This window comes from Manis pentadactyla, chromosome 7, assembly GCF_030020395.1.
Source record: "Manis pentadactyla isolate mManPen7 chromosome 7, mManPen7.hap1, whole genome shotgun sequence".
In the NCBI taxonomy this organism is placed as follows: Eukaryota; Metazoa; Chordata; class Mammalia; order Pholidota; family Manidae; genus Manis; species Manis pentadactyla.
In genome coordinates this window covers 25,156,326-25,172,852 of record NC_080025.1, presented here as the reverse complement: position 1 = coordinate 25,172,852, position 16,527 = coordinate 25,156,326, and the positions used below count along the sequence as shown (strand labels likewise).

Genomic DNA, 16,527 nt, shown 5'->3' with positions numbered 1-16,527 from the left:
TTACATGGTTTGCAATTATTAATATAGTTTTCCTACCATATTACTTTATGATTTTGTTGTTTTCCTGCTTTTTCTGTTTCCTCCCAACTTCACAAATTCACTTGTATTCCTGTGAGTTGTCCCATTTCATTTTCCTTCTCAGCTAGTCTTTAGGTATATTATGAGATAAATTTAGATTTACAATCTGCCTGGTTATTTGTGATGGTTTCTTGGCCCTTCTTTGTATTTTTTAAAGCTTTTATTTCTTTCAGGATTAAAAGTACCTACTTTTTGTGCTTTATCTTGATTGTTTTAACATGTGTGCGGTCATGGTGGGCTCTGTGGTTTGTTATTTCTGCTAGTTCTCTTGTGGTGGTTTGTTTCTTAGTATGCTTTTGATATTAACTAAACTCATATTATTTGCAACTTCATATGGGGGAATTATTTCAGCCCTGAATTGCAGTGAGTTCCTATACAAAATATGTGTATTTGGTGAGGTGCCTGGAGGATAGTCAATCTTTGATGCCTTTAAATTGAAATTTTTGTCAATGTTTTCTGGGTCACAGAAGTGTTATGAGTTATGGCCCCCTAAACCCTTGTGAGGATGGGTGTATATTCATATGGGGATGGTTTTTTTAATTCTCCTAACAGTACCAAGGACTGTAAATGTAGTGTCTCCACTGTTCTTTTTTTTTTTCTCCCCACTGTTCTTTTGAACAGGTGTTTCTTTATCTAGTTAACTCTGTGGGCCTAGGCATTATGTCAGGTCTTCTGTTCAGCATTCCATCTAATTCAGGCCCCAGGTTTGTTTGTTTTCTTTTCCTAGGTCTATATATTTTCTGTAAATGCATAATATAGCCTACTGAGGATGGAGAGATATTCACAGGAAAAATGCTGCTACATACTCTAGACTTTTTCATACTTTCCTATTGGTTTCGGTCTTTAAGATGTTTTTTTATTTCCTAGCTTCCAAGTGTTTAATATACCCATTTAATATTTGAACCAGCATTTAAGGTGGTCTGTACTTGGAACATTTTAGTCCACTGTTTGCGAGTAATAGGCATATATCCCATTCTTTTTAATAACTGCATACAGCTCCATCTTATGGATGTATCACAAATTTAAAAACAGGTTGTTTCAAATCTTGTTACTATAAAAAAATGTGGTATCAAACATCCTTGTAAGTAGGTCTTTGCATACATGTAGAAATGTATGTCACATAAATTCACAGAAGTGGTGTTTATTTAACTATCCTTTTAAAGTGCTGTTCTTATGGCTTGGGAGAAAGGGATGGAGACATTTTCTTGCCTCCCCTATTTTCACAGTGAAAGCAAATTACTCTGTGGGGCAAAAAATAGCAGAGGATAAGACCACCTTTTCATAGTAGGACCCAGATAATGTTTAAGCTCCTCTCTAACACTGTTTATATTCTGCCAACCCCAGAGCTGTAGGAAATATCAGTAGATAGTGGGGAACCTCTTGGTCATGGTCATTTTGTTAGTGATTTAGTAATTACATCTGATATTCCCTAACTTTTCTTCGTGTAGTGTGACATGTGAAAAATATTCTTACACTTTTCCATGTTATAAAGTCTCTGTTTGTTGTAAAACTTCACTTAAACTTCCTTGTCAAGGAAGAATTTCATGAATTCCAAAATTAAGGGTTGTAAAAATTAGTGGAATTTCCAGTATGAGTGAGGCACTATGTAGCTTTGGTGGTACATTTTTGAAGATTTTATTCAAAATTTATTGACATAGGAAATATGTTACCTTTTAACTAAAGTAGTTGCTCAGAACCAAGCATGTAATACTTTAATATTAATATTTCACATTAATGTTTATTAAGATTATTAATTAATAAATTGATATTTATTTCATATTTAGTATTATTGAATTAAAAATATAGCCTTAAAAGAATTAAGACCATATTTAGTGGTCATGATGTGTTGGATAAAGAAAATATTTTTGAATGTCAGCACTGTAAGTAAATCCTTTATTCAGTGATTTAAAATATATTTCTTACTTTTATATGAAAAATAACAAACTGCATAGCAAACATGTTTATGAGTGCATTGTGGTAATAACTTCTTTTTTTCCTTTATAGCCTGTACATGCAAACAGATTTCCAGTACCATCTTATGCAGCCAAGCAGCCTCAGCAGTTCCCATCAAGGTCTGAAGTGAATTCACTTAGATTACTCAACCAAATCGCAGGGTTAATGTCTATGTTCTACCATGTATTTTACTTTAATTTAGAGCAAGGTACTTATTGCCAACAGTTTGGATAGAACACAATTTGCAGAAAACCTGTTCAGAACTTTTATATAAATTTTGTCATGTATTAGTATAGGGTCAAAATGAAATTTTAAACACATCCGAGCAAGACAACCAACTGGTGCCTTTGGTGTTTGTAAGATTCAGAAGCAGGGCCTTTAAAATACCCAGCAATGGAGAACCAATGGTTTGGCCTTTCTTTCCCATTAAGAACAGCTAGAAAAGCTAGACAGTATATGAAAATATGTGTTTGAAGGCAACAGACTACTAAGGAAATGAGGAGTTGTGGGACTAAGTAAGGCCCAGGGGACAAATGTGGTGTGGAGATGAGCCCGGCCTTTGGGGCCATAGATCTGTGCTAGTAGTGCCTGCTTGTTCTCAGCGTGGGAGCCAAGAGGCCAGGAGGCTGAGGAGGGCACAAGACCTGGAGCCCTGCCAAGGAAGAGGTCCCCTGGCAGACATCCCAGGCCTTGTGTTGGGACCCAGAGGGAAGGGTGAACCAGATCCTCAACATCTGTCTGCCGTTTTTGTGTTTTGCCCCCAGTCAAAAGAGTACATCCAAGAAAAAAACCATGGGACTGGAACCACCAAAAGCAGCTCACCACAGAAGCAGACCCAGAGGGTATTCTGTTAGTAGCGTTATCAGGCACAGACTTCAAAATACCTCTTGACGATTATGTCACAGAATTAGTAGTCAAGATTGAGAATTTCAGCACAGATCTAGAAACTTAAAAAAAAAATAATCAGGTGGAAATTCTAGAATTGAAAAACATCTGAAATTAAAGATTCAATGGATGGCCTTAACGTCAGAAAGAAAGGAAAACATTTATTGCTGTATTTTGCATCCTGTAAAATGCATCTCACTCTCCCACTCTTAAAAGTCCCTCAAATTACAATTGAATTGCAACATTGAAATACATGAGTGTCCTCATGTATAATCTTTATTATGTGATAAGAGTGCATGGCAATTCAACTGCAGATTAAGAGAGGAAGATATAAATTGTAAGATATTCAGCAGGTCTTCTAGTGTGTTCCTGTAGTGGAGGTTTTTAGAATTGGATGGAGTGGTTAAGGAAGGGTGTGTGCTGGTCAAAGTGTGAGGACTGAGGACAGGTGTAGAAGTCAAAGCAGGTTCAGTTCTTGGAATAGATATTATATTTGAAGGAGCTGCTATTTCAGGTGCATGTATGCAGACAGAGAGCTAGCTTTACATTTAGCCGTAATTTGCTGCCCTTAAATTCTGCAAGCTTGAGAGTGGTGCTTATTCACCTGTGTCCTCATTTGTCTTTTCTAACTAATCTTTTCAATTTTGTGCACTAGCGTTTTTAAAAACATAAACCAGAGCCTTCATATAACACTGTTGATTGTAAGACAGCATTAATTTAAGGTAGTTACTCCATTGTAGACTCTGGTTGCATCCTTTACTCATTGCATATCAGATTAACAATCATCTCAGAATATAATATATTCGTGAGAATCGCCAGCGATATTATGGGTGGCATCATGTCAGGTTGTAACGAATGTAGCATCATTTCATTCAGTCAGAACACTCGATTAACTGTCTTTTTCCCCTCACAGGCCACCTCCACCACAACCGAAAGTATCGTCTCAGGGAAACTTAACTCCTGCTCGCCCTGCTCCTGCACCTCCTCTATACAGTTCACTTGCTTGACGTTTTTACCCTTCCTTTTGCAGATATCTTCAGGGAACTGAACTAATCGTTTTTTTTTTCCTGATATTTTCTTGAAAAGACTTTCTTCCTGCTGCAACTATGAATAAAACAAGACCACAAAACAAATGTTATTAACCCAGAAAAACAGAAATTGTGGGAAGAGTGGGAATTGAGAAATATGAGAAATGCAGTAAAACCAGAGAATTTAGAATAACATTTCCATTTCCATCACTGAATGAGTCTTATTCAGTCATCTGTGCAGTTATTGCACCTAATATGGATTATGTTATTTTGAATATGTTACTGTAATGATTCTCAAATTAACTGTTGGTTTAAGTTTTGTCATTTATGTGCTTAAATGTAATTCTGAATTTTGACCTTAGTTATCATTAATGTAGTTTCCGGTTGAACATGTGATTATCTAAGACCTATGAAAACTAATTAGCTGCCAATAATATCTAATATTTTTCACCTTGCATGTTTTAATAATCATAATATGCTACAATGTCATCTATCTCATTGACCACATAAATAAAAGAATATTCTGTCTTCAGAAGAATGCACAAAACCCACAATTAGGAGATCATAATATTATTTTGAAAGTACAAAATACATTAAAAGTATGTATGTGTGTATTCACACGCAGTTCTTCCAATTTTATGATCATTCTATGGATAAAAGATTCTGTGGATTCTATGGGTAATAGATTCTATGGATCGGTCTGTGGATAATGAATATTATAAGAGTTAATTTAATAATAGAATTTCTATTATGAATCATGTTAAAAAGCATGGCATCCTTTTACAATAGCATTATTTTAAATAAACTTTAAGGTACGAAGTATTTAATAGAACTAATCAGACATGCTGTTGATTCATGGCTTATAGTAAAGCAGGAGTAATGATATCTTCAATCAACCGAGCTATCAAAACCACTTGAGAATCTCATGAGCACTTTAAGTCTAAAATCTGAAACTTCAAATCTTGCTATTAATATAATTTAGAATGTTTACATTTACTAAGGTGTGCTGGATCATGTCTGTTGACACTAATATTTTCAAATAAATTAGGCTGGAGAAAGAAGGGAAGAAAAGGTTTTCTTCTTATAAATGCAAAAGAACTAGTTTGTTGTCTGAGAGTTATCCCAGCCTTATTAAAAAATGACTTTTTGCTATGGAAGAAATGGTATGAATGGTCAAATTTTAAACACTTAAAATTTTTCATAACCTTTCATAATAAAGTTTAATAATAGGTTTATTAACTGAATTTCATTAGTTTTTCAAAAAATTTTGGTTTGTGTATATATACACATACAGATATAACATTTGCAATAAATAAAATACTTGAAATTATTTTGTGTCGCCCAGTAACTTCCTGAATATTCAGCTACTTATTATTAATTAAAATATTATACTTAAAAAAATAAAACTACTAGTCAGACTTTTACAGATCTCACTAATTCTTCAAACCTCTGCCAAATTGTGCACAATGGCTTTTTATTATTAAAGGAAAATAAATTTTGAAGATGGGTATGTCAGTTCTCTGAAGATGGTAAATTACTTTAACAGTTATATATTAAAAATTGTAAACAGTCCCAAATGAAGATTCATTTCAGTTTAAATATCTGAATGAATTCATATAAGCTAAAATGTGATGTCTTCCTTGCATATCATCTCTATTTTTGCAACTGTAATTAATATCATTGAAATTTTACAGTTGGAAAAGAACTATGTAACTTAAAACTTTACTCATAGTTGGGTAATTTCTTGGATTTTTGAATAGAAAGTTTTTCTAAAAGACTTTGATCAATCTGAACTTCTTTTATTTTTATAATATATTTTTACATATTTTATATGCTTTTCACTTAGATTTGTCTTTATTTTGGATTGCTATTAAAAATTGTAAAATTTATTGGTCATAGGTGACATTTCAAAATTTGAAAATACTAAAGGGCTTCCATTCCATCTGCTAAAGATGTTTTAATAGTCAGAAATACATTGTATGTAACTGCTATCACTACTATATGTTCACAAAATTTTCCCTTTCCATCAAGCAGATGCCTGCTTCTCAGCACACAGGTTTTCTAAGTACAAATCAGATCGTATTAAATTCCGTAAATGTTTACTGGAACTACAGGGCAGGGGCAGGACACTGGGCGAACCGAGGCGGGTGCAGGGACGGGGCATGGGGGCCGCGCCCGCCAGCCAATGAACCGGGGGCGCTCCCGCCGCGCCGCGGCCTCGCGAGAGCGCGCCACCCCGCCCGCGTGCGGAGCCGTTCACCGGCTGCTCGCCTAGTTGTCGTTAGCAGCAGGGAGGGGAGAGCATGTTTTGTGTGGTGCTGGTGCTTGCGGGGCTGGGGGCCTTGGCCGCGTCGGGACCCGGTAAGCCACCGTAGACGCAGTTACCCTGGGTCCTGGCGGAGGCAGGTCTTTTCCTTCTTCCAGAGCGTACCTGTTTCCGCCAAACTGTGGCCTACCCGGCCTAAAACCCCGGGGTCCCTGCCTGCTTTGTGGCTCCTTTTGCCCTGTTACCCTGGGAACCCGGCGGTGCTTGTTGGGCGCCCTTCGGTATTAGAAGTGACTCACGAGAGGGGAAGATAATTTTAATAACCAGAAGGACCGCTCTCTTCCTCCCTGATTTGGGTTTCAGGCCGACATTCTTGTAGCTCTGCCATGCAACTCACAGAAGTACCTCAACGTATCTTGCACAGTAAAGCACCCCAGAAATAATGACCTTTTACAATGGAAGTATATTTTACTTCTTAAAATTATTTTAAAAAATTGAAGAATAGTTCACGTTGTATTATGTTAGTTTCAGGTGTACAACATGGTGATTGTCAATTCAATATATTGCAGACAGCTCACCAGGGTAAGTACGCCTGTCACCATACAAAGTTATTACAATATTTCTGACTGTATTCCCACTGCTGTACTTTTCATCTTCCTGCCTTATTTATTGTATAATTAGGAGTTTGTACCTGCTTATGCCCTTCCTCCATTTTGCATATCCTCTCACCTCTTTACCCTTTGGTGATTGTTTTTGTTTTTTTGTTTGTGTGTGTGTTTTTTTTTAATCCACATGTAAGAGAAAATCATATGGTATTGTCTGTCTCTGTCTGACTTATTTCACTCAGCATAATACCCTTAGGTCCATCCATGTTGTTGCTAATGGCAAGATTTCATTCTTTTTTATGGCGGAGTAATATTCCATTTGTATATATGTACCATCTTTATCCATCACCGTCGATGAACACCTAACGATGCTTCTCTGTCTTGGCTATTGTAAGTAGTGCTGCAATAAACATAAGAGTACATATATGTTTTTAGATTAGTGTTTTTGTATTTTTCTGGTCAATACCCAGAAGTACAATTGCTGGGTTTATTGTATTTATATTTTTATTTTTTTGAGAAACCTCCCTACTGCTTTCCATAGTGGCTGCACCAGTTTACATTCCCACCAACAGTGCACAATGGTTCCCTTTTCTCCTTGTCCTGCCCAGGACTTGTTTGTTATTTAGATACTAGCCATTCTGACAGGTTGTAAGGTGATAGATATTGTGGATTTGATTTGCATTTTTGTGATGATTAGTGATGTTGAGCATGTTTTCATGTGCTTGTACCATCTGTTTGTCTTCTATGGGAAAATATCTATTCAGTTCCTCTGTTTTTTTTTTATTTAAGTATTATTGATATACATTCTTATGACTGTTTCATATGAAAAACAATGTGGTCACTACATTCACCCATATTATCAAGTCCCCACCCATACCCGACTGCAGTCACTGTCTATCAGTGTAGTAAGATGCCACAGATTCACTATTTGCATTCTCTGTGCTACACTACTTCCCTGTGAACCCCCACACTGGGTGTACTAAACATAATACTCTTCAATCCACTTCTCCCTCCCTCTCTCCCCACCCGTCCTCCCACACCCCTCTCCTTTGGTAACCGCTAGTCTTGGAGTCTGTGAGTCTGCTGCTGCTTTGTTCCTTCAGTTTTGCTTCATTATACTCCACAAATGAGGGAAATCATCTGGCATTTGTCATTCTCTGCCTGGCGTATTTCACTGAGTGTAATATCCTCCAGCTCCCTCCATGTTGTTGCAAATGGTAGGATTTGTTTCTTTCTTATGGCTGAATAGTATTCCATTGTGTATAAGTACCACATCTTTATCCATTCATCTACTGATGGACAATTATCTTGCTTCCATATCTTGGCTATTGTAAATAGTGCTGTGATAAACAAAGGGGTGCATATGTCATTTTGAATCTGAGAATTTGTATTCTTTGGGTAAATTCCTAGGAGTGGGATTCCCAGGTCAAATGGCATTTCTATTTTTAGTTTTTTGAGGAACCTCCATATTGCTTTCCACAATGGTTGAACTAGTTTACCTTCCCACCAGCAGTGTAGGAGGGTTCCCCTTTCTCCACATCCTTGTCAGCATTTGTTGTTCTTAGTCTTTTCGATGCTGGCCATCCTAATTGGTGTGAGGTGATATCTCATTGTTGTTTTCATTTGTATTTCCCTGATGATTAGTGATGTGGAGCATCTTTTCATGTGTCTGTTGGCCATCTGAATTTCTTCTTTGGAAAACTGTCTCTTCATATCCTCTGCCTATTTTTTAATCAGGTTATTTGCTTTTTGGGTGTTGAGGCGTGTGAGTTCTTTATGTATTTTGGGTGTTAACCCCTTGTTGGATATGTCGTTTACAAATATATTCTCCCATACTGTAGGATGCCTTTTTGTTCTGCTGATGGTGTCCTTTGCTGTACAGAAGCTTTTTAGTTTGATGTAGTTCCATGTGTTCATTTTTGCTTTTGTTTCACTCACTCGTGGAGATGCGTTCAGGAAAAAGTTGCTCATGTTTATATTCAAGAGATTGTTGCCTATGTTATCTTCTAAGAGTTTTATGGTTTCATGACTTACATTCAGTTCTTTGAACCATTTTGAGTTTACTTTTATGTATGGGGTTAGACAATAATCCAGTTTCATTCTCTTGTATGTAGGTGTCCAGTTTTGCCAACACCAGCTGTTGAAGATGCTGTCATTTCCCCATTGTGTGCCCATGGCTCATTCATTGTATATTAATTGACCATATATGCTTGGGTTTATATCTGGGCTCTCTAGTCTGTTCTATTGGTCTATTGTTCTGTTCTTGTGCCAGTACCAAATTTTCTTGATTACTGTGGCTTTGTAGTAGAGCTTGAAGTCAGGGAGCATAATTCCCCCAGCTTTATTCTTTCTTCTCAGCATTGCTTTGGCTATTCCAGGTCTTTTGTGGTTCCATATGAATTTTAGAATGATTTTCTTTAGTTCATTGAAGAATGCTGTAGATAATTTGATAGGAATTGCATTGAATCTATAGATTGCTTTAGGCAGGATTGCCATTTTGACAATATTAATTCTTCCTATCCATGAGCATGGGATATATTTCCATTTATTGGTATCTTCTTTAATTTCTTTCATGAGTTTCTTGTAGTTTTCAGAGTACAAGTCTTTCACTTCCATGGTTAGGTTTATTCCTAGGAATTTTATTCTTTTTGATGCAGTTATGAATGGAATTGTTTTTCTGATTTCTCTTTCTGGTAATTCATCATTAGTAATATAGGAATGCAACAGATTTCTGTGTGTTCATTTTGTATCCTGCAACTTTGCTGAATTAAGATATTAAAGCTAGTAGTTTTGGAGTGGATTCTTTAGGGTTTTTTATGCACAATATCATGTCATCTGCAGACATTGACAGTTTAACTTCTTTCTTACTAATTTGGATGCCTTTTATTTCTTTGTGTTGTCTGATTGCCATGGCTACATAAATGTAGTTTTGATGAAGTGATGGGAATGTGACAGGAACAGAGATACTGGGGTATGGATCACTTGCTTATGCAACTTAAAGCTTTTAGCATCTTTTCAAGCCCAATCTTATAGTAACACTTCTATATGATTACATATGATATCATATGAGTAGTCCACAGAATTCCTGATGATGTCAGTCTGTAAAGAATGGCTCAGGTTGCAAGATCATTTAGTGTCACAGACCAAAACACATATATGGTCTGAGATTTGCTTCAGTTAGAGCCCAGCAGTGAGCTCAAAACTTTTCATAAAAGAAATATAGTTATATATTCTACTCGTTCCCTGTGGCTGCCTATCAAAGCTCTATAAACTGGTGGCTTAAAACAACAGAAATTTATTCCCTTACAATTCTGCAGGCTAGAGATCCAAAATCAAGGCAGTGTTGATTCCTTTTGGAGGCTCTGTAGGAGAATCTATTCCATGCCTCTCTCCTAGATTCTATAGGCTACCAGCAGTCGTTGGCATTCCTTCCTTGGCTTGTAGCCATATTAGTCCATTCCTCAGTTTGTAGAAATATTAATCTGGCTGTCTTCATATCCCTGTCTCCTATGTGCTATTCTCCCCTTTTCTTACTTGTAGGATACTTGTCATTGGATTTTGGGCCCACCCTAATCTGGAATGGTCTTATCGCACAATCCATAGCTTAATGCAACTTGCAAAGACCCTTTTTCCAAAAAAGATTGCATCCACAGATTCTGAGTGGACATTTCATGTGGGGGGACATCATTCAATGCACTACATATACCAATAAGGGCATGTATTTGCTTTAGAACATCATGGGCCTTTGCTATGATTGGGGATTATCACAGGCTCTATTCAACATTCACATTTGCCACTGTCCTTTAGTGTACTATAATCTTTCCTGGTCATAAATGGAAAACAGAGCTGCTTGCACAGTAGCCTCAGTCAGCTGAAGAATCTTTTATTGTGGTATCTCATAGAGCTGGAAGCCTGTGGTTTGTTCAGTAAAACAGTCAAAGCAGCCCAGCCTTATATGTGATACATGTTGCCTCCAAAGTCGTCTGGCAAATGTGCCTCTTGCCATTTATGTAGGATATTTTCCAGTGTGCCCTAGACCACTAGACCATTGTAAGTGGATTCTGTGTGTGTGTGTTTGTGTTTAATAAGAATTATGCCATACCTGGTTTTTACTAAGGCATCTAATATACCTGCTACTTTAGGTCTTATAGACATGATGCCATGAATGTAGTCTTTAGAATGCATCCCAGAATTCCAGGATAATTTCCTCTTAGATGATGTATTAATTTCCTGTCTTTGCCATAACAAATTACCATGAGTGGCTTAAATTATACAAATATATTATCTTACAGTTCTGTAAAATGGTTCTTAATGGGCTAAAATTAAGATGGTGGTGGTGCTGTGTTCCTACTGTAGGCTGTAGTAGACAGTCCATTTCCTTACCTTTTCCATATTTTAATGGCTCTTTGCATCTACTGGCTTGGCCCCTTTCCTCTATCTTCAAAGCCAGGAGTATTGGGCTGAGTTCTTTTCACACTGTTATCTCTCTAATTCTCTGTTCTGCCCCACTTTTCTACTTTAAAGGATTCTTGTGACTAAATTAAGATCACTTTGGTAATATAGGATTATTTCCCTATTTTAAGGTCCCCTGATTAGCAAGCTCAATTCTTTGCCATGTAATCTTACATATTCATAGGTTCTGGGATTAGGACATGGACATCTTTGGGCTGTTGTTATTCCATCTTCTACAGATAGTGAGATGTTTAGGGTTCAGGTAGAAGCAGGACCAGAGATGATAAAGATGCTGCCTCAGGTGAAGGTATACTACTGTCTCTCCCAAGTGAAAATGCAAACTTGCTCCTGGAATTCTGTGCTTATTTGGATAAAATGAAACAGCACCTTCTTCAATCAGTAACATATGTGTATGGTTACATACAGGCTCCAATGCCTGAGTTGATTTGCTTCAGTAAAGATTCTATATTTGGAACAATATCTGTTATTGCAGTTATCATCTGATTAAATTTAACATAACTCATTGTCATTCTCTGTTGCTTATTTATCATTTGTATAGATCAAACAAATAAAATGGGAAAAGAATAGGAGTCTTTGCACTTTTATATTACAATTCTTTTTTGGTAGGACTACTTTCTGAATCAGGAAGACTTTTGGCTTAATATTTTGGTGATGGCACAGATGATAGTGAGGGGCTTCCCTATGGCCTTCCTGTCATAACAAGCCTCATTCAGTGGATCAGGGATGCAAGATGGGGATTCTAGAAATTGCTTACCTATTTCTGTGTACTCTTCCATAATTGGGCAAATTATAATAGAATAAACTTGTAGACCCCTGAATGCACTCATAGATTTCAACCTAAATTCCATTCATCACCTGATTTCTTATAAAATACATTTTTTCTAAAGTGAACCACAGATGTATTTTACGTCCTAAAAAATGAGTATTAGTTTATAGTCAGAGTTTAATATTCCATTGAAGGTCTGAATAGTTGGTTTTGATTTTGTGGATCTATGGGGATTTTCCTTTTAGTCATTTCATCCTACTTATAGTTATTGATATGACTGAGATTTTTTATTTTAGTGTTATTTATTTCATACATTTCTGATTCCAATCTTTCAGTAAAAAGTCTTTCACTGTAAAAATCTGTGACTTTTTAGTTTATTTTCTGGGTGTCTTGTGTAGGTTCTCTTAATTTGGAATATTTATCTGTTTTACATATTAGATTTAGTTTTTATTAGTAACTAGTGATCCCTCACTGTGAGTAAGTAGGAGATTTATTATCTTACTACTTCTTCCACCTCCTACTATCCTCTTTATTACATGACTATGGGTTATTTTAAATCTTAGTTTTCCATACCTTTACGCCATTAGGTAATATTTTTCTACTTCTACCACTTAATTTTTAGCTTTAAGTCATATTTTTATAACCACACTGAAATTAATTTAAGGAAACAAATTAGTAGGCACATATAATATTACCCTTCATCTGGTATACTTCCAGATATTGTTACATATGTAATTTTCTCCATATCACTATAACATTTGCATTGTATTAAATAACTATGATTCCCACAGCTTTTAGCCTTTATTCTATATTTGCTTAGTCCTCACAACTAGGCCTTTTACTTGAACTCTGTTAATATCTTTACTGGGAGAAGTTTGTCTGCTTTTTGTGATGGGCACATGTGAACTATTTTTCTTTATTTTTTTTGCTTGTAAATACCTGTGCTTTGCCTCTGTATTTGAATAACAGTTTTGCTGGATATAAGATTCCTGAGTCCTTGAAGTTTTTTTAGATGTATTCTTCAGTCTTGTAATGTTGAATACCATTGTAAAATATTCTCAAGGCAGCCAGCTTTTCTCCCTTATGCCCAATATTATTTTTTTATTTTATTAGTTTTACTCATATGCTCATAAGATTCTTTGTTTTAGACATCCAATAACTTTAGTAGAATATGTCTTCATCCTGAAATTCAGTGTACTTTCCAGCCTGTTGTTTCAAACCTTTTATTTCAGGAAAGTTTTCTTGAAATACATCTTTGATTATTTTTTGGTCTATTCTGCTTTCTTAAGGAACAACAAAAAACTTTACCATGGTGCTTAGCTAGTATTATCAACCCTTTCTACGAGAATATGATTCTAATACTCAGATAATGGAGTCCACCAGCTTGCACTATATGTACTTCTATGGGTACTTTTGCATAACAAGTAGAAATTTATCTGGGATATTTTTGGACTATTAAAATAGGTTCTTGAGAATGATTAAATACACATCCATTCTTCCAGATAATACAAGATTTCTAAATATTAGTGTTTGGTATGAATCTGTGTGTAAACTCAGGAATTTAAAAAATAAACTGTATTTTCTATGTCTCAGTATATTACTCTAAAGTCCCTATTGTCTTAATGAGAGTGGAAGAAAGTTGAACCTTGACCATTCTTCCTCTTATCCTATCTCTCGGTAACTTATACAGTTCCAGAACAATCAGAGAAGGAAGCCTTAGGAAGCTCTCTGGATTGACCACAAAGTTCAGGGTTAAGATGCCATTTACCCTTTGGTGTGGTCCCTTCAAGGTCAACAACTCTTGAGATGTGAAAACCTAAGCCTTGGCTTTGAAATAAACTGTGTTCTTCTGAAGGCACAGTTTTTATGGGGTATATAGTGATGACTCTTATTTGCATAAGTGAATCTTAAGAAAGAAAACTAAAAAAATTTTAGTCAGATTTAAGACCCAGTTTTAACTGCTTGTTTTCTTCCTTCAGGTTCTCCAAATTCATTTCAACAAATTGTACTTCCAAAGAAAATTCCAGCAAATTCAAGTGAAAATCCAGAAATAGAATATGTAAGAGATATTTTAAACAATTATGTTATATGAAATACATAATAGTGAAATATACCAATCCCCTTACGGTATGGATACAAATATCTAATATTACTACTGATAAGGAATTTAATGTTTTGTTAGTAAAGGCAAACATATAAATCAGAATGTTCTATTTTGTCTATTTGTTATTTTTTCATGGTAAAACTGTTTTTAAAAGTTCAAATACAGAAAATACTATAGTAGACTTTATCTGAATGATATCTAGATGGTTCAGATGAATAATTTCCCCAAGTGGCTAGTGTGAATCTCTTTTAACTAAAACCACTTTCCTTTTATCCATGCACCTACCACTTCTCAGAAGAAACCCTTTATTCTATCTTTTTTTTTTTAGAAAAGGAGATACTTTATCTTATTCATCAATTTATTTTACCAATATTTCTATAGACTTTTCATATGCCTAACTATATGTTAAGTGGCTTAGGAAATAAAAAAAGAAATGCAGTAATGTTAGCCTTGCTTATAAGTGGCTAATCTTTTGATAAAATTGTATTTTTAACAATTTTATGAGGTATGATTTACACACCACAGAATTCACCTGTTATAAGTGTACAACTGAGCTATTATTAGTTCATAAATAGAATTAGGTAAGCACTGTCACAACCCAGCTTTAGAACATTTCTATTGCCTTAAAAAGTTCTCTTATGCCTTTTTTCTGTTCAAGTTTTTTTGCCTTGTTTTTGATTAGAGTGTATGCCATTTTCAGATTGGCTTTTAGATTTATTTCTGGTTATTGAATATTTTAATGAAATATATGTATATCAAGTGCATACTACTTGGCAGCTTGTCCTTTTAATTCCTTAATGATGCCTTCTGATGTACAGAAGTTCTCCATATTTTTGTAGTCTAATTGGTCACATTTTTCTTTCATGCTTTTTGTAACCAGTTTGAGATGTCTTTTCCTCTCTCAAGCTTATTTAGATCATATCCTGTTCTTCTAGAAGCAAAATTATTTTATTTTTCACATGTAGTTGTATAATTCACCTTGTATTAATTTTTATGGATAGGATGAACTAAAGGGTTAAGTAGGTACCCAGATAACTTCATACCATTTAATAAACTTATCCTTTGCCCACTGCCCAGCATTGTTACTTTGGTCATAAGTCAGGTAACTATATTTATGGTTCTGTTTTGGGGGTCTTTATTCTGATCTATTAGTAGGTGTACCTGTCTTTGTACCAATACTATATTGCCTCAATTACTCCATCTTTTTAGTAGATCTCTGATTTCTTTGTCCTTCAAAATCATTTGGTTATTCTTGGTGCCCTGTATTTTGTGATGGACTTTAGAATCAGGTTTTCAATGCAACATAAATGCCTACAGGAAGTTTGAGTGGGATGTAATTGAATCTATAGGTTAATTTGGGGCAATGGTGACACCTTTATAATAGTGAGTCTCCTAATACATGAACATGGTATGGCCCTCCACTCTTTAAGATGTTGTTACAGTAAGAGACATAAAATTCCTCATGATATTTTTTTATTAAAGTATAATTAATACACAATCTTTGATGTTTTCACATACACAACATGGTGGTTCAACATTCACTCATATTACCAAGACCTCACGCACTCCATTGCAGTCTTTGTCTATCAGCCTAATAAGATGTTATAGAGTCATTAATAGCATTCTGTGTGTTGTACTACTGTCCCAGTGACCTACCTACATTGTGGTTGTGAATTATAGTGCCCTTTAACCCTCTTCTCCCTCCCCACCCACGATCCCCAACCCCTCCACTTTGATAAGCACTAGTCCGTTCTCCATGTTTTTGAGTCTACTGTTTTTCAGTTCTGCTTTTTTTTTGGTATAGTATTTATTTATTTATTTTAAAATAAGGTATCATTGATAAACAATCTTATTAAGGTTTCACATGAGCAACATTGTGGTTTCAATATTCACCCATATTATCAAGTACCCCACCAAACTCCATTCCGGTCACTGTCTATCAGCGTAGTGAGATGCTGCAGAGTTGTTACTTGTCTTCTCCATGCTATACTGCCTTCCCTATATTGTTTGTACTGATTACAGTGCCCCTTAATCCTCTTTTCTCGCCCTCCCCACTCACTCTCCCCAGCCTTTTCCTTTTGGTAACCACGAGTCCCTTCTTGGATTCTGTAAGTCTGCTGCTGTTTTGTTCCTTCAGTTTTGCTTTGTTGTTATATTCCACAAATGAGTGAAATCATTTGGTTCTTGTCTTTCTCCACCTGACTTTTTTCACTGAACATAGTACCATGTTGCTCCACCATGTTGTTGCAAATTTTCAGAATTTGTTTTCTTCTTATGGCTGAATAATATTTCATTGTGTATATATACCACCTCTTCTTTATCCATTCATCTGTTGAAGGACATTTAGTTTGCTTCTATAGCTTGGCTAT

General features: G+C 35.6%; 1 protein-coding gene across 2 annotated transcripts in view; it reads left to right on the top strand.

The window, feature by feature from the left end:
- The window catches only part of ADAM9 (ADAM metallopeptidase domain 9), a 114,340-nt gene extending 100,087 nt beyond the window's left edge, over positions 1–14,253 (top strand). The window contains exons 21-22 of one of the 2 annotated variants that reach the window (XM_036932217.2): positions 2,083–2,150; positions 3,830–5,274. In XM_036932217.2, the coding sequence (XP_036788112.2) occupies positions 2,083–2,150; positions 3,830–3,923 (162 nt within the window). In that variant the 3' untranslated portion in view covers positions 3,924–5,274. Of the gene's footprint in view, positions 1–2,082; positions 2,151–3,829; positions 5,275–14,033 lie in introns of those variants that run through there. The other variant, XM_036932218.2, reaches the window with a different exon arrangement.
- Positions 14,254–16,527: the final 2,274 nt, after the last annotated feature.